General features: G+C 46.9%; 1 protein-coding gene across 3 annotated transcripts in view; it reads left to right on the top strand.

Moving 5' to 3' along the window:
* LOC100994485 (CD99 molecule (Xg blood group)) overlaps positions 1-26,120 on the top strand; it is a 52,155-nt gene that overhangs the window by 10,593 nt on the left and 15,442 nt on the right. For all 3 annotated transcript variants that reach the window (XM_055107009.3, XM_057301224.2, XM_057301225.2), the window contains exons 2-7: positions 14,099-14,131; positions 17,279-17,326; positions 19,338-19,382; positions 20,033-20,101; positions 22,311-22,358; positions 22,998-23,048. In XM_055107009.3, coding sequence (XP_054962984.1) covers positions 14,099-14,131; positions 17,279-17,326; positions 19,338-19,382; positions 20,033-20,101; positions 22,311-22,358; positions 22,998-23,048 — 294 coding nt within the window. The remainder of the gene's footprint in view (positions 1-14,098; positions 14,132-17,278; positions 17,327-19,337; positions 19,383-20,032; positions 20,102-22,310; positions 22,359-22,997; positions 23,049-26,120) is intronic.

Raw genomic sequence — 26,120 nt, 5'->3', positions numbered from 1 at the left:
TAACCTGCCTAAGGCCCGTCTTTGGGTAACAGCATGCAAAACAGGTGGGAGGGGCTGGAGCTATTTTTGGCAGAGCGTGGCTAAGTCAGTGGAGATAGAAGAGAAGACACAAGCTATTTTAAGAGATATTGAGGAAGTTAAAATCTGTAACAGGTCCCTGCCTGCAGAGTTGACCACACGTTTGCATCACATGGGTAGGCTTTAAAATATAGATGCCTGCATCTCACCTTGGAAAGTTTCTGATTTAATTAGCCTGGGCATCAGGACGTAGGAAAACCCCACAGATGTGTGTAATTTGCTGCTGGAGTTGAGAACTGGGGTCCGGAGCTGTGCTCCTTAAACTGTAATGTGCTTACAGATCGCCTCTGGTAATACTTGTGAGAAAGTGCTTCAGGTGGGCTAGGGAGAGGATCACGGAGGGCTTCCTGGAGAAGGTGACATTCTCCCAGGGCCTTGAGGGGTGAATAGAAATTTTCCAGGTTCAGAAAGAAGGAATGGGCTTTCATGGCCAGGTAGAGGATCCAATGAGGCAGACGAGGGGCCCAAATTCTGTGACCCCCTACCCCTACCCCACCCCCAGGATGCCCCTGTATCGGTCCCATGGTGTAACAACCAAATTCACAAGATGCTGCAGAGGGGAAGAGATTTTAAATCTTCTGAGAAAGACAATGATATATTTTGGACACCATGAGAAATACTGTTATTAACTTGTTTTAACCTAGGTACACGCAATCTTCATCATTCAGTGATTCTGTATTTGTGACTTGCCTGCTTACTAAAATGTATTTGTCATCCCCACATCAATATTCCTGGCATTTAATTTTTTTATTTTAAACTTTCATTTTAGGTTCGGGGATACATGTGAAAGTTTGTGACTTAGGTAAACATGTGTCATGAGGTTTTGTTGTACAGATTATTTCATCACTGTGGTATTAAACCCAGGACCCAATAGTTACCCTTTATGTTCTTCTCCTTACCCTCGGCTATTTTGTTCATGCACAGAACAGCAAAAAAATTGAACTTTTTATTTTTTATTTTTTTTGGATGGAGTCTCCCTCTGTCACCAAGGCTGGAGTGCAGTGGCGTGATCTTGGCTCACTGTAACCTCCGCCTCCTGTGTTCAAGTGATTCTCCTGCCTCAGCCTCCCGAGTAGCTGGGATTACAGGCATGGGATTACAGCCACCACGCCTGGCTAATTTTTGTATTTTTAGTAGAGACGGGGTTTCACCGTGTTGGCCAGGCTGCTCTCAAACTCCTGGCCTCAAGTGATTCACCCGCCTCGGCTTCCCAAAATGCTGGGATTACAGGCGTGAGCCACCGCACCTGGCCAGAGTTGAGCTTCTCAATAGCACGTGTTCTCAGCTGAGGTTCAACAAAGCCAGACCCTGCCTTCTCGGGCCAGCGCATACTGTCAACAGGGTTCTTTGCAAGGTCTATTTGGTGTCCTGTGTTTTGTGTTTTCGTGCTTTTTGTCAGTGATTTTGCGCTTTCAAATATCCCCAAGTCGGTGCTGACATGCTACCTAGCGTCCCTAAGTACAGGAAAGCTGGCATGGTCTCACGGGGAAAATACACATTTGATGAGCGTCATTTAGGCACGAGTTATAGTGCTGTTGGCTTTGAGATCAATGTGAGTGACTCCACAATGTCTATTCACTACGGTGTCTTTAAACAGAAACCCACATAAAACGTGCCTAGGTAGTGGTTGGTTCATGACCTCTGGGAACGTAGCCCTGTATTTACGTGGGAGCAATAGTTCACTATTCGCTAATTCAGTGTTCGTTGAGACTTTATAAAACATAACTACTTTGAATAACAAAGCTGTAATTAACAAACCGAGCTGTTAAGTGTGTGTGTGTGTGTGTGTGTATGTGTGTGTGTTGGCCTCACATCATTTTACAGAGACACACAGGGCTCTGTGAACTGCTAATAGTTGGGACCGGCAGAGGGGTTATTTCAAGCTAGTCCAAAACTGCAGGGCAGAGACCACTTTGAAAGGAGATCAGCAGTCGGGGAGTGGCTGGGATGAAGTTGGAAAAAGTGCTGAGGCCCCTAAGTCAGTTTCCGGTGTTTCCACGTCAGCCTTGGGGGGTGATGACTCAGTTTCCTGTAGGGATGGGATCTGGGCTAGCATCTGCCTGTGGAAGGGGTGACAGGGACGGAGAGCAGGGAACCCCGAGCAGCCCTGCCTTGCTGTTGTCTGAGCCTCAAAACTCCTGAAGGCGGGGTCCTTCAGCATCACCGTGGAGTTTGTTAAAAATGCAGGCTCATGAGCCTCACCCCAGACCACAGAATGAAAATGTCTGGGGGTGAGACCCAGGATTGCACGTCTCCCCAGGTCCCTCGCAGGGCGATTCTGAGAACTGCCGGTGTGAGGCGTGCTCAGCCCAGCCCACACATTCACACCATTCTTTGGCCTCTTGTAAAACTTGGCCTAGCTCAGGGGACATTCCCAGAGTTATGGCACACGAACAAAAGAAAGTTTCCCACTTCTTACCAAACATATTGTAAAATTACAGGAAAGAGCTTGTTCTATCACGTCTATACCCTTGTGCCGTCGTCCTAGTTAGGATGAAGCCGAGATGTTACCTTGTACCTTAGGCCACCGCAGACAAGAAAGTATATGCAGTTTAACCACCTGCATATAATTTTTCTCTTTTTTCTTTTCTTTCTTTTTTTTTGAGACAAAGTCTCATTCTATTACCCAGGCTAGTGTGCAGTGGTGCAATCTCGGCTCACTGCAACCTCCATCTGCCAAGTTCAAGAGATTCTTGTGCCTCAGCCTCCCAAGTAGCTGGAACTACAGGTACACGCCACCATGCCCAGCTAATTTAGTAGAGATGGGGTTTTGCCATGTTGGCCGGGCTGGTCTCGAACCCCTGACCTCAGTGATCTGCCTGCCTCAACCTCCCAAAGTGTTGGGATTACAGGAGTGAGCCACCATGCCCTGCCTATTTTTTGGAGGCAGGGTCTGCTCTCTGTTGCCCAGGCTGGAGTGCCGTGGTACAGTCTCAGCTCCCTGCAATCTCAACCTCCACAAGTGCAGGCCATCCTCCTGCCTCAGCCTCCCAAGTAGCTGGGACCATGGGTGTGCAGCACAACACCTGTCTAATTTTTGCATTTTTTGTAGAGACGGGGTTTCATCATGTCGCCCAGGCTGCTGTTGAACTCCTGGGCTCAAGCAATCCTCCCACCTTGGCCTCCCAAAGTGTTGGGATTATAGGCGTGAGCCACTGTACCCAGCCACCTATGTATAATTTTCAAGCTAAGAAGACAGAGAGACGAGTTTAACTATTGCTACAGACATGAAGCCCTTTCCTTTCCATAGTTCGCCAGCAGAGAATGTTTCCAGGGCCCGGCAGCCACTATCACCCACTGCGTTCATAGCTTTCCATGGGGTGAACGGATTGCGCTGGACTCAGCGGTTAAATCTAAAGTGTAGGATGTTTGGTGAACTCGGAGTTCCTCGCACTTGTCTGTAATGTGGCACATTGTGTTTTCTGTACTCAGATATGCAGTCACTGGCACACATCCTGTTACTGACGGGAAGCTGGACCCAGCACTGGAGTATTTCTGAGGCTATGACACTCTGGTGTATTCCTGAAACTATTTATGACACTATTAAACTCTTTTCTGTAATTTTACAGTATGTTTGGTAAGATCTCAGAGCCAGATTTTTTTTAATGATGTGTTTATTTCTTTTAATTGACAAATACACATTGTATGTGTTTATGCGGTTGCACATGGTGTCTTGATGTATGTATCCATGGTGAAATGGATTTAAATATGCATGACCTCACAGACTTTGCAGCACTTTTTTGTGTGTGGTGAGAACACTTATTCAGAATGGGCTCCTTTAGTCGTTTTCAAATATTCAAGCCATTGTTACTAATTGCAGTCGCCATGGTGTCTCTGAGCTTTCCTGAAGTTATTTCTCCTGTCTCATGGACCCTTTGTACCCTGTGACCGATATCTGCCCGGTGTTAAATGACACATCTTGAAAAAGAGGACAATACTTCCAGAGCGATTCGGTTTTTAGCAACAGAAAAATAAGGGTGTTTTGACCATTTGAATAAAATAGTAAAATGAAATGTATCAGCTGCCTCCTGCTATTCCCACACAGGAGGACTTCCGGTGCTTGCTCCAATGTGGAGGCATTTTCTCTTGCACCATTCTGAGCTACAATTACCTCTAGGTTGGGGACCCTTCCCGAGGCCCCCCAAACCTGGAATGAAAGTTTTTAGGGGCAGACCATGTGACTGGTTCCACCCGACCTCCAAAAAATTAAAAAAAAAAAAAAAAGCCGGGCACAATGGCTCTTGCCTGTAATCCCAGCACTTTGGGAGGCTGAGACAGGCGGATCACGAGGTCAGGAGATCGAGACCATCCTGGCTAACACAGTGAAACCCAATCTCTACTAAAAATACAAAAAAATTAGCCGGGCGTGGTGGTGGGCACCTGTAGTCCCAGCTACTCAGGAGGCTGAGGCAGCAGAATGGTGTGAACCCAGGAGGCGGAGCTTGCAGTGAGCCAAAATCGGGCCACTGCACTCCAGCCTGGGTGACAGAGAGACACTCCGTCTCAAAAAAAGAAAAAACAAAAACAAAAAAAAACGCTTTGCCTTTGCTTGGCATCAAAGGACTCAGCAGCGAGTAAAGAGCACACACGTGCCCTCTGCACCTCCTCCTCCTCCTTTTCTACAATGTCCTGAAAGTTTCGTGTTTAGTGGGCTTTGGAAAAGGGTGTGGAAAACCAGCAGGAGCAGATGAGTACTGGAGTGGCCAGCAGCAGGTGTGAGCAGCCCGGGGTGATGCTGGGGCTTGAGTGAATTGGACATTTTTCAGCAGGGACACCCAGGCCAGTGGCGGGTCTTCAGCCTCCCACCCTTAATGGAGATGAACGGCATTATTGAGAAAGCTGCAGGCGCACACAGACCACTGCTTAAATGATGTCCCTGGCTGCTGCTGTTACTATGTAATGATTGTGTTATTCTTATGAAAATCTGAAAGTTATAGGAATCTTGGAACTGCCTAATTTTTTAAATTTAATTAATTTATTTATTTCGAGACAGAGGCTCACTCTGTCGCCCAGGCTGGAGTGCAGTGGTGCGATCTCGGCTCACTGCAACCTCCACCTCCCGGGTTCAAGCGATTCTCCTGCCTCAGCCTCCCAAGTAACTGGGACTACGGGCGTGCACCACCACACCTGGCTAATTTTTAATTTTATGTGAAACACCTGAATGGTGTGATGATGGGGTTTAAGATAACCCAAGTGTTCGGGCGCAGTGGCTCACGTCTGTAATCCCTGCACTTTGGGAGGCCAAGGCAGGCAGATCACTTGATGCCCGGAGTTTGAGACCAGCCTGGCCAACATGGCGAAACCCCATCTCTACTAAAAACACAAGAATTAGCTGGATGTCATGGCACATGCCCATAGTCCCAGCTACTGGGGAAGCTGAGGAAGGAGAATCACTTGAACCCAGGAGGTGGAGGTTGCAGTGAGTTGAGATCGTGCTACTGTACTCTAGCCTGGGCAACAGAGCAAAACTCTGCCTCAAAAGAAAAGAAAAGAAAAGAAAAAATCAGAAAAAAGAGAACCCAGGTACTGGCTCTCCTCCTGCGTTTGCCACGGTTGAGTGCATTCCTGCATTGTGCAAGCCTTAGTCACGTTGCAGAGGAACTCACGCACCCCATATGGCCTCGGGGACTTCACTCTGGGTTCGTCCTGTTTTTTGAGTTGCCTGGCTGATGAGAAAAAGTAAACATGGTTTGAATCAGTAGAAAGTGTCTTGTCAGACTGACTCATGCCATCTGTCGTCCGTTCCGCCTTGCCCTGATGAGCCATTACCCTGTCCCCGAAACATCTGGAGCTTTGAGAGGGCCGGGTGGAAACAGCAGTGGCAGTTGGGGGTTCTGCTGAGGGTCTGGTCTCTTTGCAAATTTGCAGAGAAGCTGAACGCCGTAAACGCGCAACACAGGCACCTGAGTTCTCCACCAGGCTCCTTCTCTGAGGGCATGGTTGCAGCTCTTGCTGGGTGGGTTTTGTTGGTGTTTTCTTCACATTTGTAGCCCCGGAGGTCGTTTTCAGGAGCCAAAAGGCAAGTGGGGGTGTCTGCTGTGAGCCCGCAATTTCCTGCCTACCACCTGAAAGCTCAGGGAATGTGATGAATTGGGAGATGAATCCTAGGCAATAAAGAGAGCAGTGGACTGAGTTAGGAGACGATAGCTTCATTTACAGAGATTCCTTTACTGACTGATGATCATTGATTGGGTTTGCTTCCCCATGAGGCTTCAAGCCAATAGCACGTGCATTTGCATCCATTTATATACACCTGGGGGACTGCCTCCCTCACACACACCTGGGGGACTGCCTCCCTCACACACACCTGGGGAACTGCATCCCTTCACATACATAGGGAACTGTGTCCCTCACACACCTGGAAGATTAGCCTCAGAGGTGTCTGCAGTACCAGATTCCACCAGGGAGTGAACGTCTGATTATGGGTGATTCAGGGTGCCCACGTCTATATGAAATCGAGAGCTGGTCACCTCCCTTTCCTCCCTACTCTCTGTGGGGTGGTGTTTGGGGAGCTGTCTTAAGTGTTAGTCACCCGACGAGAAAATGGTGAGGGTGGGACTCTGTATCTGGGAGAAAGGAGACCTTGGAGGCAGGGGACAGACTGACAGAGCCTTGAGCGATGGAAGCTGAGGTCGAGGGCCCAAGGTCGATGATAGAATGCTTGGGGTTGTCTCTCCTCTGGTGTCCTTGTCCTTCAGACATCCTGGAGTGACATTGAAATTGTTTTAATTAAAAACTGTAGAAACAGCACAGAGATAAGAATGGAAGACAAGCTCCAAGTGCGGGGCTGAGGCGAGTTCTCCAAGGGCTAGGGCTAGGGGCAGAGGGAGGGAGAAGGGGAGAAGGGCGTGAGGGGCACACTGTGTCCTTTGCCACCCACTCTCAGACTTGTTGTCTTGGACCCCCGTCGGCTGAGCTTGGGGTCCGGGGAGCAGTGGGTTTGGACACTCAGTGGTGACGTCAGCCGTAGTCCTGAAGCAGAGGGGAAGTTGGCAATCCAGGCTTGCCTGGGGGTGACACTGGTGGCGGGAGGGCCTGTGCCCTCCCCTGTTACTGGGTTTGTGTGGGGTCCATGGGGGCATTGGGGTCAGTGGAAGGAACATGAAGTGAGCCAGAGCATTGTCACTGTGGCCTCTGAGGGCAGGTGGAGCAAGAAAAGGAGGAAGCTTCTAAGTGACACCTGGTCCCAGCTCAGTGGCTATGACCAGGGAAGTCATATGGAGGAAAAGCCTGGTGGACTCTGAGGGTGATGGAGGAGGATGGGAGGGGCAAGCTGGGCTGGGGAGGTGGCAGGCCATGGACACACACCAGACAGACACACATGTGCATGCACACATACACAGGCACATACATGGATGCACACACATGTCATGCATATATACATGCATGCACACATGTGCACCCACACAGCAAGTCACATGCACACGTGAGCACACATGAAAACACACAAGCACATGCACATACTCCTGCAGTGCACATGCACACACATATATGCATGCACACAGGTGTGTGCTCAGATAGCACCCTCACATATGCACACAAGCACACAAACAGACACATGAACAAATGCACATATATATTCACGCAGTGCACTTGTGCACATATACACATGCAAACAGGTGTGCATTCAGCACACAATGCACATGAAAACGTGTGCACACATGCAATGCAATACATATATGCATGCACATGTGTGCCCACACCATACACCCACACATACGTACATGAGCACACACGTGCACACACACAAACCACATGAATGCATGAGGATGCGTATATGAAATACACATGCACACATGAGCACATCCACGCACGCACATGCATGTACAGACGTGCACGTGCATGTACATAGACGTGCACGTGCATGTACATAGACGTGCACGTGCATGTACATAGACGCGCACGTGCATAGACGTGCACGTGCATAGACGTGCACGTGCATAGACGTGCACGTACATAGACGTGCACGTACATAGACGTGCACGTGCATGTACATAGACGTGCATGTACATAGACGTGCACGTGCATGTACATAGACGTGCACGTGCAGGTACATAGACGTGCATGTACATAGACGTGCACGTGCATAGACGTGCACGTGCATAGACGTGCATGTACGTAGACGTGCACGTGCACGTACATAGACGTGCACGTGCAGGTACATAGACGTGCAGGTACATAGACGTGCAGGTACATAGACGTGCACGTGCATGTACATAGACGTGCACGTACGTAGTGCGCATGCACGTACGTAGACATGCGCGTGCACGTACGTAGACGTGCACGTACAGACGTGCGCGTGCACGTACATAGACGTGCATGTACATAGATGTGCACGTGCATGTATAGACGTGCACGTGCACGTACATAGACGTGCACGTATATAGACGTGCATGTACATAGACGTGCGCGTGCATGTACATAGACGTGCGCGTGCATGTACATAGACGTGCACGTACATAGACGTGCGCGTGCATGTACATAGACGTGCACGTACATAGACGTGCGCGTGCACGTACATAGACGTGCGCGTGCACGTACATAGACGTGCGCGTGCACGTACATAGACGTGCGCGTGCACGTACATAGACGTGCGCGTGCACGTACATAGACGTGCGCGTACATTGACGTGCGCGTGCACGTACATAGACGTGCGCGTGCATTGACGTGCGCGTGCACGTACATAGACGTGCGCATACATAGACGTGCGCGTGCACGTACATAGACGTGCATGTACATAGACGTGCACGTGCAGGTACATAGACGTGCATGTACATAGACGTGCACGTGCATAGACGTGCACGTGCATAGACGTGCATGTACGTAGACGTGCACGTGCACGTACATAGACGTGCACGTGCAGGTACATAGACGTGCAGGTACATAGACGTGCAGGTACATAGACGTGCACGTGCATGTACATAGACGTGCACGTACGTAGTGCGCGTGCACGTACGTAGACATGCGCGTGCACGTACGTAGACGTGCACGTACAGACGTGCGCGTGCACGTACATAGACGTGCATGTACATAGATGTGCACGTGCATGTATAGACGTGCACGTGCATGTACATAGACGTGCACGTGCATGTACATAGACGTGCACGTGCATGTACATAGACGTGCACGTACATAGACGTGCACGTGCACGTACATAGACGTGCGCGTGCACGTACATAGACGTGCACGTGCACGTACATAGACGTGCGCGTGCACGTACATAGACGTGCGCGTGCACGTACATAGACGTGCGCATACATAGACGTGCACGTGCACGTACATAGACATGCACACGTATACCCAGGCCCTGCATTGGAAAAAATCCAAAATGTGGCTTGATTGCAAAGAGCACATGAAGAGCTGTTGAATGCAGAGGTGCCCAGCAAGAAGCATGGACCTAAACCCAAAGGTGGTTGGGGGAAGCCTGGGGACACCTGGGTGGGCAAATAGCCCTCCTGAGGCCCAGGGAGAGATGCAAAAACCCAGCAAGCCAGGAGGGTTTTTGAAAAAAAAAATGTGTACCACATGTGACATTTCCCGTGTGAGGGAAGCATTGAGATCATACTGTGTTTTCCCTGTGCCCTGCGATTTTGCAGCTGACATGCCCTTTCCGTGGAAATATATAGCAGTCCTCATGCTAGGATTGCGTGTTCTGTGTCAGGCAGCTGGGCATGGGAGTGCAGGGCGTGGGGTGGAGCCTGGGAGGAGAGTTCCTAGTTTTACCACTGTGTTCCGGCCGTGGGGTGTCCTGGGGAATGGAGGCCACCTCCTGACACTGGAGTTTCCTGGGTTCTGCTGTGAGCGAGGAGTGGGAGAAGACAAGACTCTGGTTTTAGAAACCTTCCGAGTCTCGTACGCCCTTGACTGCCGTTTCTGAGTATTTCCTGAAGCTTGGGAAGGATGAGTCACTTTAAGGGGATTGTCCTATGTTGCTTTGTTTTGTTTCTTTAGTGACGGTGTCTATGATCATCTTCTGTTTATGAGGGTGAAATTACAGAAATAAGAAGGGTTACACTTAAAATAATATCTGTAGTTTACTTTCACATGTGTGGGGTTTTTTGTTTTGTCATTGCTGCTGCTTTTTTTTTTTTCTTTAACATTCTGACAGTTCTGTCTGCTTATTACTAAGTCCTCCTACCTTTCTAAAGAGAATGTCTTTCTTGCTAAAGAATACATTATGGACTCTTGGAATCTCTTTGTTGGGGTGGAGGGGGTGGGGACTTGCCCTGACTTGCTGGGAATGCCCATAGGGTTTAGAAGTCACGTCTACTGCTGAGGCACTAACAAAGGTAAGCCTTCAAGGAAGCACTGTCATTTCCGGGGAAGAGAGTTTTGAGGAAATTGAAACAGTTATGAAGTGATCTAGCAGTCCCTCTACTAATGTATCTACATATAAAGATATGTAGAGATGACTTTTTTTTTTTTTTTTTTTGAGATGGAGTCTCCCTCTGTCACCCAGGCTGGAGTGCAGTGGCATGATCTCTGCTCACTGCAACCTCTACCTCCTGGATTCAAGCGATTTTCCTGCCTCAGCCTTCTGAGTAGCTGGGATTACACACGTGTGTCACCACGCCTGGCCAATTTTTTTGTATTTATAGTAGAGACGGGGTTTCACCATGTTGGTTGGGCTGGTCTCGAACTCCTGACCTCGTGATCCTCCCGCCTTGGCCTCCCAAAGTGCTGAGATTACAGGTGTGAGCCACCGCACCCGGCCCCAGAGATGACTTCTAAACCTTCAGGGTATTCCCAGCAAGTCAGGGCAAGTCTATATATATATATATATATATATATATATATATATATATATATATATAATTTGTATGTTTATATAATTTGTATAAATATATAATTTGTATATATATAGTATGTATATATAGCATGTATATGTATATATAGTATGTGTATATATAGTATGTATATATAGTATATATAGTATGTATGTATATAGTGTGTATATATGTAGTGTGTGTATATAGTATGTATGTATATAGTATGTGTATATATAGTGTGTGTGTATATATAGTATGTGTATGTGTGTGTATATATATGTTTATTTGGGATAAGGAAAGGAAATCAGTATGTCAAAGAGACACTCCCCTCCCATGTTTATTGCAGCACCATTCGGAGTAGCCAAGACATGCAGTCAACGGAAGAGCCCATCAAGGGATGAATGCAGAAAGAAAATGTGCTATATCAACTCTGTACATTCACTAAAAGTCATTCATTTGCACAGTGAGAATAAGTGCCTTTCATGCTATGTAAACTATGCCTCAATAAAGCTGTTAAATGAACAAAGAAAATCGGGTATATTCACAATGGAATGGTATTCAGCTTTAAAAAAGAAGGAGGTTGGCTGGGTGCGGTGGCTCATGCCTGTCATCCTAGCACTTTGGGAGGCTGAGGCAGGCGGATCATCTGAGGTCAGGAGTTCAAGACCAGCCTGGCCAACATGGTGAAACCCCGTCTCTACTAAAAATACAAAAAATTAGCTGGGCATGATGGGCGGGCGCCTATAGTCCCAGCTACTCAGGAGGCTGAGGCAGGAGAATTGCTTGAACCCAGGAGGCGGAGATTGCAGTGAGCCAAGATCATTGCATTCCAGCTTGGGCAACAGAGTGAGACTCTGTCTCAAAAAGAAAAAAGAAGGAAGTCCTGCCATTTGCAACAACATGGATGGAACTGGAGGACATGATGTTAAGTGCAGTAAGCCGAGCACAGAAAGACAAATACCGTCTGACCCAAACACGCTTACGTGGAATCTAAAACCATTGAACTCACAGAAGCAGAGTGGAATGGCGGTGACCAAGGGGTTGGGAGTGAGGGGTGGGGGAAATGGGGAAATGATGGGTAAAGGGTACAACATTTCCATCAGATAGGAAGGGATAAGTTCAGGGGTCTACCGTACTCAGGGTGACTGTGGTTAGTAAGAATGCGTTGCATACTTGAAAATGCCTAAGACAGTAGCTTTGAACTGTTTGCACCACAAATAAATAGGCGAGGTAAGATGTAAATAAAGAAAAAATAATACTTCAAAAAATACAATTACAGATTTCTGTGGAAACATATGAACATGAATGCATATATATATATATGCGTGTGTCTGTACCTGCCTTATGGTTTATTCCGGATCAGTAGGATCCTCCCTTGCTACTGTCTAAAGATCTGCCGCGTGCTGCAGAAGGAGCTGTAATTGCATTTATGATGTCTGGCAAGTGTCCTGTTGTGGAAACAGCCATTTCAGGGCTCCGAGGTTATGGAAATGACTCCACTCTGGTTGCCGGCATGGGGCCCACAGAGCTGTTCCGAGGGTTTTGTCTACTTTCTACTTATTGTTGACACACATAGAAACACACACGCAGCCATGAGTACACACACACACAGACATACAAGCAGACGTGGACACACCTACCTGTATGTACATACTCAAAACACACCTTCACACTATACTCACCTACCCATACACACACGTGCACACAACGTGTGCACACAAACACATGCATACATGCACCTATGCGTATGCACACATGGAAACACACCTGCACACTACACACACCTACACATACACAAACCCACAAATGCACACACCCACACAGGCACAAACACACAAATGCACACACCCACACATGCACAAACACACCTACACATATAAACACGTTGACACATGCACACATGCAGCTGCACACATGCACATGAAAAACATATACACACTACACCCGCCTACACATACACACACAAACCCACATATACATGCACCTGCACACATGCACACATAACACCTACACACATGCATACAGAACCCACACATACATGCATCCATAGGCACACAGAAACACACCTACACACTGTGCACACCTACATATGCACACACAAACCCACATGAACATGCACTGACACATATGCACACAAAAAACACACTACACACACAGAAACCCACAAAATACACCTCCACACTTACACAAAACACGCCTACACATATGCACATACACAAACCCACACATACATGCACCTGCCTATATGCACCCACAACACATACACATATGCACACACAGAACCCACCTACACACCCCATACATGCACACAAAACCCACAAATACATACGTGTGCACTGCAAATGCCCAAATATACATGCACACGCACACACACATACCCCTGTGACATATGCACGCACACTTCATTTATACCCGCAGGAGCATAGCCTGGTCGTTTGCACCTGTTGTGGAACTGGACACACTTCCGGTGTTCACAGGGCTCCTGCGGGTTGTTTTTGGATCCCCCGCCACCCACCGGCAGGTGCTTCCTGACGGTTGAGAGATGTTGTATGCCTTTGGTGCTGAGGAGTGGGGACGCTGGATGTGGACGATTATCCTGACTCTTCCTCCAGTTGACCAAACAGTCCAAGTCGACTTTTCCAAATTTTCCTGAATCTGGCTTTTCTTCAGTGTGCCAGAGATGGCCGGCCACGTTGAAGTAGCATTGAAATTGTTGTAATTAAAGACTGTAGAAACAGGGTAGCCTATCAATAATTCAGCATGCCAGTTTCCTCATTCCGTGGGATTCCATGAGATTTTTTTTAAAATGCATAATGCATGTGTCTTTCTGGGTTGTCTAGTGTTTCTACTATATTTTGGTTTGTAATTACAGGAAAGTTGCCAATAAAAAAGGGAGAATTTTGTTCCCCATGTTGTTTTCAGTACATATTCAAAATTGTATTCATCTGTTTGAAAGGAACGGCCTGTTAAGAATAATACACAAAATGATCGTGTTTTTCCACTATTTTAATTTCTACTAAGCTTGAAGGTCATCATTTATTTAAAACCTAGGCTAACATATTCTTACTTTTAGGCATGGAAGTGAATATTTAGAATGAGAAGAGAAACCACAGCACCTTGTAAATTTTTTTAAGTTGCTGTTTTAAATATCACAAAAAGTCAGAAAAATCGCATATCTTTTTTATCTCTATAATATTCAAATTTATTTTTATTTTTCTTGTTTCTAAGTTGACTCTTTTTTTCTCTCTTAGATGGTGGTTTCGATTTATCCGATGCCCTTCCTGGTGAGTATCAACATCATTTTTAAAAATCCCGTCAATATTTTATGTTAACATAGTATATACAGGCATATCCCAGCCATTTCCAGCTAGGTTCTAGAGCACCGCAATAACGGGAGTCATAGCAATTTTTGGCTTCCCAGTACATATAAATGTTATGTTTACTCTCAACTGTAGCCTTTTCAGTATGCAATAGCATTACTTCTAAAAGCAGTATACTGTAATTGAAAATACCTTATTGCTAAAAAATGCAGATACAGAGACAGGAAGTGGGGCACGTGCTGTTGGAAAAAACGATGCCGAGAGTCTGGCTTGCCACAGGGTTGCTGCAGACCTTCCGTTTGTAAAACACACAGTATTTGCAAAGCACCTTAAGACAAAGTGCAGTGAAGGAGTCCGCCTGTATGTGTCCACCTGCCTTATTATAAAAACCAGACTCATAGATGACGAGGAAAAGCAAGATGCCCTCGTCGAGATAAATGAACCACCCTGGTGGAATAATTCACAGTCCTGTGATGGTCAGAGTCCGAGCAGAAACTTGCCAGGTCCTTGGGGAGGGGGCTAGAGGAGGTGAGCACATGGAGGTCCCCAGGAGAGAGGGGCATCCAGTGCTGGGATCCTCCCTCTGGAAATCGGCACCCGCTCTCTCCATGGGGCCACTCCTTCCTTTTTCTGCAGCTCTTCCTGTCTCCCGCTCCTCACCCAGAGCCCTCGGTGAAGGGCATGGGAAAAGGAATTGAAGGAATTCCGTCTTATCACTCTATCAGCTTCTGGGTCTTGTCATCCCTTTGTATTTGTTTTCTGGGGCTGCCATAAAAAGGTGCCACCAACTGGGGGCTTAAACCACAGGGATTTATCATCTTCCAGACCTGGACGACAGAAGTCTGAGATCAAGGTGTAGACAGACCCATGCTCCCTCTAGGGGCTCTAGGGGAGGATCCTTCCTGCCTCTTGCGGCTTCCGGGAGCTCCAGGTGTCCCTGGGCTTGTGGCCTCATCACTCCAGTCTCTGCCTCCTTCTCCGTGGGGCCTCGTCCTCTGTGTCTGTGTCTCCTTTTCTTTGTCTTACAAGGATACTTGTCATTGGGTTTAGGGCCACTCTACTCCAGGATTATCTGATCTCAAGATCCTTCTGTTAAGCACATCTGCAAAGACCCTATTTCCAAATAAAGTCTCATTACCAGGTTTTAGGCTTTACGATGTAGATATATCTTTTGCGGGGACCACTGCTCAATCCACTGCAGTTATATCCAGTTCTTTTTGGTGGCTCTAGGGGAGGATCTTTCCTGCTTCTCCCAGCTTTTGAGGGCTCCAGGCGTCCCTGTGCTTGTGGCCGCATCACTCTAGGCTCTGCCTTTGTGAACGCTGGTCTCTTCCCTGTGTCTCCATATACCCAAATTTCCTTCCTATAAGGGCACCAGTCATTAGGACCTGTCCTAATCTATTATAACCTCATCTTAACTGATTACAACTGCAAAGACCCTGTTTCCAAATAAGATCACCTATTGAGGTTTGGGGTGGGTGTGGATTTCGGAGGAATGCTTTTCAACCCAGGACAGCCCTCTTCATTTTTTTTTTTTTTTCGAGATGGAGTCTCTCTCTGTCACCCAGGCTGGAGTGCAGTGGCACAATCTCGGCTCACTGCAACCTCTGCCTCCCGGGTTCAAGTGATTGTCCTGCCTCTGCCTCCCGAGTAACTGGGATTAGAGGCATGCACCACCATGCCTAGCTAGTTTTTGTATTTTCAGTACAGATGGGGTTTCATAATGTTGGTCAGGCTGGTTTCGAACTCCTGACCTTGTGATCTGCCCGCCTTGGCCTCCCAAAGTGCTGGGATGACAGGCATGAGCCACTGAGCCCAGCCACCCTCTTCACTTTTTTATGTTTTACTTTTTTTTTTTTTTTATTTCTGAGACACTGTCTCGCTGTGTTGCTCAGGTTGGAGTGCAGTGTTGGGATCTTGGCTCACTGCAGCCTTGACCATCTGGGCTCAAGCAGTCCTCCCACCTCAGCCTGCTGAGTAGCTGGGACTACAGGCATGTGCCACCTCACCTGGTACAGTGAGCAACACGGGGTCTCACTGTGTTGCTCAGGTTGGAGTGCCACGGTGGGATCTTGTCTCTCACTACAGCCTTGACCATCTGGGTTCGAGCAATCCTCCCACCTCAGCCTCCCAAAGTGCTGAGGCGTGAGAGGATTGCAGACACGAGCCACTGCACCTGGCCAGCTTTTAATTTTATGTCCTGTGGTGCAGTGCAGATGGTTTGAGCGGAAACAGTGCTGATGGGGATCATCTCTTTCCTGACCACCTACCCCTTCTTGGCCCTTGGGAACAACCATTCCCTGCAGTGGGAGGCGCCCTTAGTCTTACAACCTCCACCTGATTTGCCTGATTGGCTTCCATTCTCAGAGGGGGCAGCCTAGGCAGAGGCCTGACGGAGCCAAAAGTGTGTTTCATATGAGAAATGTGAACAGCCTTTCAGCCATCAGTCCGGTGTCTCTCCTTCTCATGCATAGATCTCGGGCTCTGAAAAGGGCAGTTTTTCTCCTAACTTTGCCATTCTCCTGCCTTCCTGGCTTATGTCTCAGTCATAGTCCCATTCAACGTCAAGAAGTGGAGAAGGGCTGGGCACGGTGGCTCACGCCTGTCATCCCAGCACTTTGGGAGGACGAGGTGGGTGGATCACCTGAGGTCAGGAGTTCGAGACCAACCTGGCCAACGTGGTGAAACCCCATCTCTGCTAAAAATACAAAAAATTAGCCGGGAGTGATGGCATGCGCCTGTAAGCCCAGCTACTTGGGAGGCTGAGGCAGGAGAATCGCTTGAACCCAGGAGGCAGAGGTTGTGGTGAACGGAGACCACACCATTGCACTCCAGCCTGGGTAACAGAGCAAGACTTGGTCTCAAAAAAAAAAAAAAGAAGTGGAGAAGGGGTCTCTGTGGAAACCATGGCCGGTAGCAGCCTCTGTGCCTGTTTTCTGGGCTCAAGAGTCGTCCTATAAACCTCAGCTCGGTGTGGGCAGGTGAGAAAAAACAATGCTAAAAACATTCTCCGACTGTTTCCAAGAAAAGGAAACATCCTTAACCACAAAAGAGTTGACACTTGTTTTCCCAGCTGCAACTTTTACTAACTGAAATATCTTATCTCTTTAGACAATGAAAACAAGAAACCCACTGCAATCCCCAAGAAACCCAGTGCTGGTGAGAAGAGCTTCTTCCTAGTATGCAAAGAAAAAGATCAAATCATTTTCTCAGACAGCAGGACGGGACTTAGGCAACTAGAAAGAAGAGAGAAGTGATTGGAGTGCTCCAGCTGGAGTCTGGTTAATAGTTAATACTGGAATTGTGTTGTGATGTTACATTTCATGTAGTGATTCCAGTAAGAGAATGGTTGCTGATGTGAAATGTTTCGGGGCCATTTGGACAACATCTCTGTGTGCTTTTATTCTAAGGGTCTGACTTACTCTGTCTTTAGATTTTCTTCCCTTTTTTTTTTTTTTTTTTTTTTTTTTTTGAGATGGCGTCTCATTCTTGTCTCGCAGGCTGGAGTGCAGTGGTGTGATCTTGGCTCACTGCAACCTCCGCCTCCCGGGTTCGGTGATTCTCCTGCCTCAGATGCCTCAGTAGCTGGGACTGCAGGCACCAGCCACCACACCTGGTTAATTGTTGTATTTTTAGTCGAGACGAGGTTTCACTATGTCGGCCAGGCTGGTCTTGAGCTCCTGACTTCAGGCAATCTGCCTCCCAAAGTGCTGGGATTACAGCCGTGAGCCACCATGCACGGCCTGTGTCTTTAGATTTCAACTTCCTGGGAGAGAGAGCATTTGGTGCTGAGATCTCCCCCATGATGACCAACAAGTGAACTCATCTCTCAACCTGTGGGCACACACCTCATTTGTTCTCAGTGCTGTTCTTTCTTTTTTTTCTTTTTTTTTTTGGAGATGGAGTCTCGCTCTGTCGCCCAGGCTGGAGTGCAGTGGCGCAATCTCGGCTCACTGCAAGCTCCGCCTCCTGGGTTCACACCATTCTTCTGCCTCAGCCTCCCGAGTAGCTGGGACTGCAGGCACCCGCCACCACGCCCAGCTAATTTTTTTGTATTGTTAGTAGAGACGGGGTTTCACCATGTTAGCCAGGATGGTCTCGATCTCCTGACCTCGTGATCCACCCGCCTTGGCCTCCCAAAGTGCTGGGATTACAGGCATGAGCCACCACACCCGGCCCTCAATGCTGTTCTTTCAAACAAAAGTCAGAAACGAGGTCCACGTGATGGAATTCCCCAAGGGGCAACCCCACTGGCGGATAAACAGAGTAAAAATGATGCCGAAACTTATGGCATCGGTGTCTTACAGCTAAGACACTGTCTTGTCTTAGCACTTCTGAGTTTTCTAATATAAAACATTAATAGCTCCACTTCATTACTGGGCTTCCTGTCTAGAGTGTCAGCTCATGAGCAAAGGGACCCTGTGTCCCCAGATCCTTGAACTAAGCAATCATGCAGATAGCACCAGTGAGTAGGTGTTGAGCGTCTGAATTCATACTGTCATAGTCTCCTTGAGGAAGGGACTGGAAATTCCCATACGTCACTCAGGATGGCTCAGTACATGCTGTTGGGTGGATGCCAGCAACCATTCCTCCATCTTAGTTGGGTTTTCAAAATCATTCTTCATACTAGAAGACAAGATCTGAGGCCATGGTGAACTGTCACATCAGTTGCAGAGCACATATGGGTTGCTAGAGCCACGTTTTAGACACCCTCTAGCCTAAATCTGATCACAGTCATCTGTCCCCTTCTCTTAGGGTCTACCTTTCCAAAGTTGTTAGGGACCTGGGAGGAGAGGACAATGGGATGAGGAGTCAACAGGAGAAAATCATGTGCAGGCAGAATTGGAATTTCAACTTGGTCCAGGCAACACAATTCATTTATAAATTACTTTATTTCTCTCTCTCTCTCCCCACTGCCTCTCCTCTGAGAGCTTCTCTCCTAGCTTTTTCTCTGTCTCTGTCTCTCTGTTTTTTACTCTCTTTATCTGAGAGAATAGTGATGTAAAAATGGTCAGGAATTCACTTTTTCTAATGAGATCCTGGTCAAGCTGATATTCAGAAAAGTATTTAGGAATGTGGGGCCGTGGTGTGTTTTTGATCTGTTCACGAGGTCATTCCTTCCTCGTTTCTCTCTGGAATTTGGTATTAACTGCTCTTTCCCCTCTTTTAGGGGATGACTTTGACTTAGGAGATGCTGTTGTTGATGGAGAAAATGGTGAGTATTATCCTTTAATCTCTTCTGCTGCTGATCTGCTTATTATCACCCAATTATGATCATTTCAGAGAGAATTCTCCCATTTAAATTATAAAGGGAACCAGTTTTCACAGTGGAAACCTAGGGAACAGGTGTGTCGGTTTGTTCTTGCTGTTGTCGTTGGGTTTTTCTTTACAACCACTACGTGTGCTTTTATTTTAAAACTCTTACAGTCTTTGGAAGGACATGAGACAAATGTGCCTACCCTGGCCAGGGCTGGCTTCACCAGCATGTGACGTGTGCGGTGGCACAGGACCCCATGGCATGTTGGTTTCGCATGGGAACCATACTGGTTTACTGCTCTGTTGCCGCCATCTTGGAATACTTAAGAAAATTTGAAAAATGGGTCCCACCTTTTTATTTTGGCCCTAGAAATTCTGTAGCTGGTGTGGACACCCGCTTTAATTTTTATTAAACATAGTTGACATTAAGAACTGTGGCTGAAAGTTGATGGGCGGAAACTGGCAGGAGACTGTGTGTGTACAGGTATCCCCACCAGGACAAAGGCCAAGGTCCAATTTCTGTTCAGGGAACCATCTGTGTGTAAACTGATGTTTCATTTTCTTTACTGCAAGGCACTTAAAATTGCAACTCTCATCTTTCACAAACAGACGACCCACGACCACCGAACCCACCCAAACCGATGCCAAATCCAAACCCCAACCACCCTAGTTCCTCCGGTAAGAGTCTCTGACCCTGTGGGATGTCTTCATGTTGTTCAGAATTCAGCGATATTTATGTCAGCTGAGAGGAGGTGATTTCAGATGAGCGTGTGCTTACTGTTGACTGCCTGTGCAGTGTAATGCCCATGTTCATGTAATGGAAAATGTACATTTCAAAAATATATATTTAGCTTGGATTTTATTTTTAGTTTGCTTTTTTTTTTTTTTTTTTTTTTTTTTGAGACAGAGTCTTGTTCTGTCACCCAGGCTGGAGTGCAGTGGTGCCATCTTGGCTCACTGCAACCTCCACCTACTGGGTTCAAGTGATTCTCCTGCATCAGCCTCCTGAGTAGCTGGAATTACAGGCACACACTGCCATGCCTGGCTAATTTTTGTATTTTTAGTAGAGACAGGGTTTTGCCATGTTGGCCAGGCTGGTCTCGAACTCCTGACCTCAAGTGATCCACCCACCTTGGCCTCCCAAAAGTGCTGGGATGACAGGTGTGAGCCACTGTGCCTGGACTAGTTTGCTACTTTTATTTCCAAGTTCCATCTTATGGAGCTTCTAAAAAATTGCATACAAGAATTTAAATGTAGACTTGATAAAGAGAAAAGTATTGGCATACGCATTCCTTGTGGAGAAGCTAGTGTGTTTTAAATCTTTCTGCCCTTAAATATTTAAGTCAGTTTTTCTGACATATCACAGCATTTTCAGCGTAATTCGAATAGCACCAGTTTTTTTTTTTTTAGCTGAATGGTTGTCGAAAGTTTATATGTTTAGGTTTTTTTGTTTACATACTTAATTTTTAACACAGAAGAATATTAATGATGTCCATATCTTGTTGACATTTTGATGGCTATTTGTGCTAGTATTTTATATATCTTTTTTTTTTTTCTTTTTTGAGACAGGGTCTCACTCTGTTGTCCAGGCTAGAGTACAGTGGTGTGATCATATTAAATATAAGAGCATACCACAGCCTCCAACTCCTGGGCTAGAGAGATCCCCCTGCCTCAGCCTTTCAAGTAGCTGGGGCTACAGGCACACAGCGTCGTGACCAGTTAGTTTTTTCATTTTTTGTAGAGATGGGGTCTCAGTATGTTGCCCAGGCTGGTCTGAAACTCCTGGCCTCAAGCAGTCCTCTTGCCTCAGCATCCCAAATCTCTGAGATGACAGGCACGAGTCACCTCACCCAGCCTATATATTAATCTAAATGAAATAAATTTTAAATAAAGTTCCAAGTCTTTTGTTTGTACTGCATTGTAACATTACTTTTTGCTTACTGATAGTCCATGAATATTTTTTCATGTCATGTAATCATTTCTATCGTATGAGTTTTACTGATAATCATGTACTATTACATACTACATATATAATTATATACTTCCTTTAACTAATCCTTAATTCTGAAAATGTTATGTTTCTTCTGGCATTTTAGAATTATGAATTAACAAAGCAAATCTGAGTCAACTCCATGCACTATTTTTATTCCTTTGAAGACATTTCTAGCATTCAAATAGTTTAGATCAATGTATATGAGTACTTTCATAGCTTTTGACCTGGTTGTTAATTTGCTGCAGAATTTTACCAATTTATTTTGATGCCAGGGGTGTGTGCAAATGTCCCTGTCTTCACACCATCTCCAATATTAGTTATCACCTAGGAAACCTTTGCAAATAGTGTGAAATTTTCTATCAACTTTCTCCTGGTTTCATGACTTTACTTTTAAAATTAAAAAAAAAACAAAAACCTGCATCAATTGGCCGTGGATACTTCTTATTTTGTGTATTGTATGCTTTGCCTTTTATTCTTATATTCTGATATGACATTATTGATTTATAAGCCTCCTTCATTTATTTACAGACATAAATATTGCCAGCATGCAATATTATGCTCACGTTTTTCCACTTTATTTATGGTTTTTTGTTTTGTTTTGTTTTGAGACTGAGTTTAGCTCTTCTTGCCCAGGCTGGAGTGCAGTGGTGCCATCTTGGCTCACTGCAACCTCCACCTCCAGGGTTCAAGTGATTCTCCTGCCTCAGCCTCCCGAGTAGCTGGGATTACATGTGCCTGTCACCACACCCGGCTAATTTTTAGATTCTTAGTGGAGATGGGGTTTCACCATGTTGATGAACAGGCCGGTTTTCATGAGTTTTTCCTTTATTCTAAGACATGAAGACCCTTGGAGGAGTTCCAGGTTGACAGGTGATGCTGTATTTTCTTTCCTAGGTAGCTTTTCAGATGCTGACCTTGCGGATGGCGTTTCAGGTGGAGAAGGTACAGTTATCTTGTTTTCTGTCTCTTTTCTCTCTCCATCCCATGATGCCCACCTGCTCTGTAGAATCACTACAGGGTCTAAACTGTCAGCTCTCTGTGAACTCACAGTGAAATGTTCAGCCATCTCTGTGGGAACTCTGCCTGTTTGCTGAGGCTTCAAGGATGTGGGAAGTAAAGGCTGCCCCGTAGAGGTTCGGTCCTCGGAGAAGAGTTCAGGGCCCAGGCAGCTGCCCCACTTTTCTGAGGGACAGGGCCTGATGAATGGGCCCTTGTCACCACCTCCTCACCCATCCGTTCACCTGTGTGTTCTTGCAAATAACTAGTGTTGTTTCAGCTTCATTTTATTAGGCTGTTTTCTGTAATTTAAGGAATGTGAATATTAAAGCCCTGAGAATAGTGATAATGCCTGGGAGTATGGGTTCTCAGAGTACCCCTAGAGTGTAACAGGCAGCACCCCAGCTCTGTAGCTGTGTAACATGCACCCTTAGAGTGTAATAGGCAGGACCCCAGCTCTGTAGCTGGGTAACGTGTACCCCCGTAGAGTGTAAGAAGCCGGACCCCAGCCTCTTCACGGTCCTGGCTGTGAATTTTTCCTTGACCCCAAATCTTCCCATTGCAGACGTTGTTTTTGTCTTGCAGGAAAAGGAGGCAGTGATGGTGGAGGCAGCCACAGGAAAGAAGGGGAAGAGGGTAGGTGCACCTGGCTTCTGTCTTCTTGTTTCTCCCCCACGTGGTGTTGAGAAGGGGAAGCAGAATGTCTGAGAGCTGGCGGACTGCACTGGCATTGGCCTCCTAAAGCTACTGGCAGGAGGCACGGGTGTTCTGTGCCAAGTGCTCCCAAGTGATGTAGCTGCAGAGGTCCCCCCAGCAAACCAGCCCTGCTCCAGGTGCCCACGTGACGCGGATTTTATGTTTGGTCACCTGCCCACGATGCCCTGGCTGGCGACCTGACCCCTACATCACGCTTCGCCTTGTCCTTGTGTTTACAAAAGCTCCTACACTCACCCTAACGATCAGAGGCTTGTGACGCAGTATCCTCAGTTGCGCTTGGCCCTGGAGAACGTCAGTAACCAGGTGGGAGGTGGGAATGTGGGTCGCTTCCACCCTGGCTGTAACAGGCATTGTGTTCTCCATGGAAGTGCCGGTGATGTATCTCCTGTCTCCTTTTTCATAACCTTTTCCCTTAGATGGGACAAGAAAATAATGACAGACAGAATTCCTTTTAAAACTGTAAAGAAAACAAAATGAGGTGAGAAAGAGAAAGAAGTAGGGAGGAAGAGAAAAGGGAAGGAGAGAAGGAAAGAAGGAAGGAGGGAGGGAAGAAGGGAAGGAAGGAAGGGAGGGAAGAAGGGAAGGAAGGAAGGGAGGGAAGAAGGGAAGGAAGGAAGGGAAGGAAGGAAGGGAGGGAAGGAGGGAGGGAAGAAAGGAAGAGAGAGGGAGGGAAAAGAGGGAGAGAAGGAAGGAAAAGAAGGAGGGAGGGAGGGAAAAAAGGAAGGGAGGAGGAAGGGAGGAAAGAAGGACAAGAAAGACGGAGGGAGGGAAAAGAAGGAAGGGAGGAGGGAGGAAAGGAAGGGAAGGAAGGAAGGGAGTGAAGGGAAAGAGGGAGGGAGGGAAGGAAGGAAGGCAGAAGGAAGGAAGGAAGGGGAAGGGAGGAAAGGAAGGGGAAGGGAGGGAAGGAAGGAAAGGAGAAAGGGAAACAGAAGAAAAGGAGGAAAGGAAGGAAAGAGGGAAGGAGAGAGGAGAGACAGGAGAGAGGGAGGGGCGAGGACAATAGCTTCGTATTTTAGTGTCTCTCAATTCTCAGGGACTTTGCTTCTAGCAAAATGCCTGGTTTTAAGCAACTTCTTTGGCAGAAGAGATACTAATTTGGCCAAAGATTTTAACACCCGTTTGCCATTTTAATCACTGATAAAATGTGAATTCTTAAAATATGCAACGAATGTTTGTGGAAAAAGAAAAGTGGGTAGTCTACCCTTGTTTTAGGTATTTATTATTTTTATGGGTACAGTTCTTGAATTCTAGGCTTTCTTTGAAGAGGTAGTAATCTGTAGCCCTCACCTAGGACTACAAGGTCATTTTTAAAAAAATAGCTAAGAAAACACATGTCTGGCATGTTTATCTCAGGCCATCGTTCTTGGCCTTCTAGAGAGTTAATGTCTACTATGTCACTTCATCAGGGAGGGGTAGTTAAGCTTGAAAAATCTTTCTATGACATGACTGTGTCCTGCACGTATTAAAAACTGGCCGAGTGAACACACCACCCATAGGCCATGTTTGGAGCCAGCGTTTTTGCTGAAAGTCAGACGATTCTCCTTCCCCGTCGTGGAGGGCGGAGAAGATTCTATCTGGAGAAGGGTCCTCTGAAGCTCACATCTGGCATTTGGAATGAATAATCTCTTCAATGGCCAGGCGCGCTGGCTCATGCCTGTCATCCCAGAACTTTGGGAGGCTGAGGCGGGAGGATTGCTTGAGGCCAAGAGTTCGAAACCACCCTGGCCAACATGGTGAAACCCCTTTTCTACAAAAAACACAAAAATTAGGCCAGGTGTGGTGGCTCACACCTGTAATCCTAGCACTTCGGGAGGCCAAGGTGGGTGGATCACTTGAGGTCAGGAGTTCGAGACCAGCCTGGCCAAGATGGTGAAACCCCATCTCTACAAAAAATACAAAAATTAGCTGGGCATGTGGCATGCCCCTGTAGTCCTAGCTACTCGGGAGGCACAAGAATTGCTTGAACCTGGGAAGCAGAGGCTGCAGTGAGCTGAAATCGTGCCACTGCACTCCAGCCTGGGTGACAAAGTAAGACTGCATTTCAAAAAAAAAAAAAAAAACTAGCCAGGGGTGGTGGCACACACCTGTAATCCCAGCTACTTGGGAGGCTGAGGCAGGAGAATAGCTTGAACCCGGGACGCAGAGGTTGCAGTGAGCTGAGATCGCACCACTGCACTCCAGCCTGGGCAACAGAGCAAGACTCTGTCTCCCCGCCAAAAAAAAAAGAATTATTGCTGGAATAACATAAAAAAAAAAAAAAAGGCTGAGTGTGGTGGCTCATGAGTGTAATCCCAGCATTTTGGGATGCCTAGGCAGCAGGCAGGTTGCTTTAGGCTGGGAGCTTGAGATCAGACTGGGCAACATAGCAAGACCCCAATTCTATAAAACCACAGTAATTAACCAGGCATGGTGGTGCACACCTGTAGTCCCAGCTACTCAGAAGGCTGAAGTGGGAGGATCTCATGAGCCCAGGAATTCGAGATTGCAGTGAGCTGTGATTACATCATTGCACTCCAGCCTGTTTGACAGAGCAAGAACCCATCTCAAAATAATACACAATAATAATAATTAATTAAATAGAGATAGATTTAAAATGTTTGCATTGAAACCCAAAGCTATCTTCAAGGGGTGAAAAAGGAGCATTCTAACGATACAAAACGCATTGGCAAATGCCCCAAGCATTGCAGGTCTTTGCTTCTTTATCTTCTGCCCCTGCCTGGGCTCCTTCCTCCAGGTTTGATGTCCAGCTCTCTCTTTCTTTTTTGTTTTGTTTTGTTTTGAGATGGTGAATTGCTCTGTCGCCCAGGCTGGAATGCAGCGGCACAATCTCGGCTCACTGCAACCTCTGCCTCCCTGGTTCAGGCGATTCTCTGGACTCAGCCTCCTGAGTAGCTGGGATTAAAGGCACCCACCCTTACTCCCGGCTAATTTTTGTATTTTTCGTAGAGACGGGTTTTACCATGTTGACCAGGCTGGTCTCAAACTCCTGAC

This window comes from Pan paniscus, chromosome Y, assembly GCF_029289425.2.
Source record: "Pan paniscus chromosome Y, NHGRI_mPanPan1-v2.0_pri, whole genome shotgun sequence".
Lineage (NCBI taxonomy): Eukaryota > Metazoa > Chordata > Mammalia > Primates > Hominidae > Pan > Pan paniscus.
The sequence above is the reverse complement of the archived record's forward strand: the minus strand, read 5'-3'. Positions and strand labels throughout refer to the sequence as shown.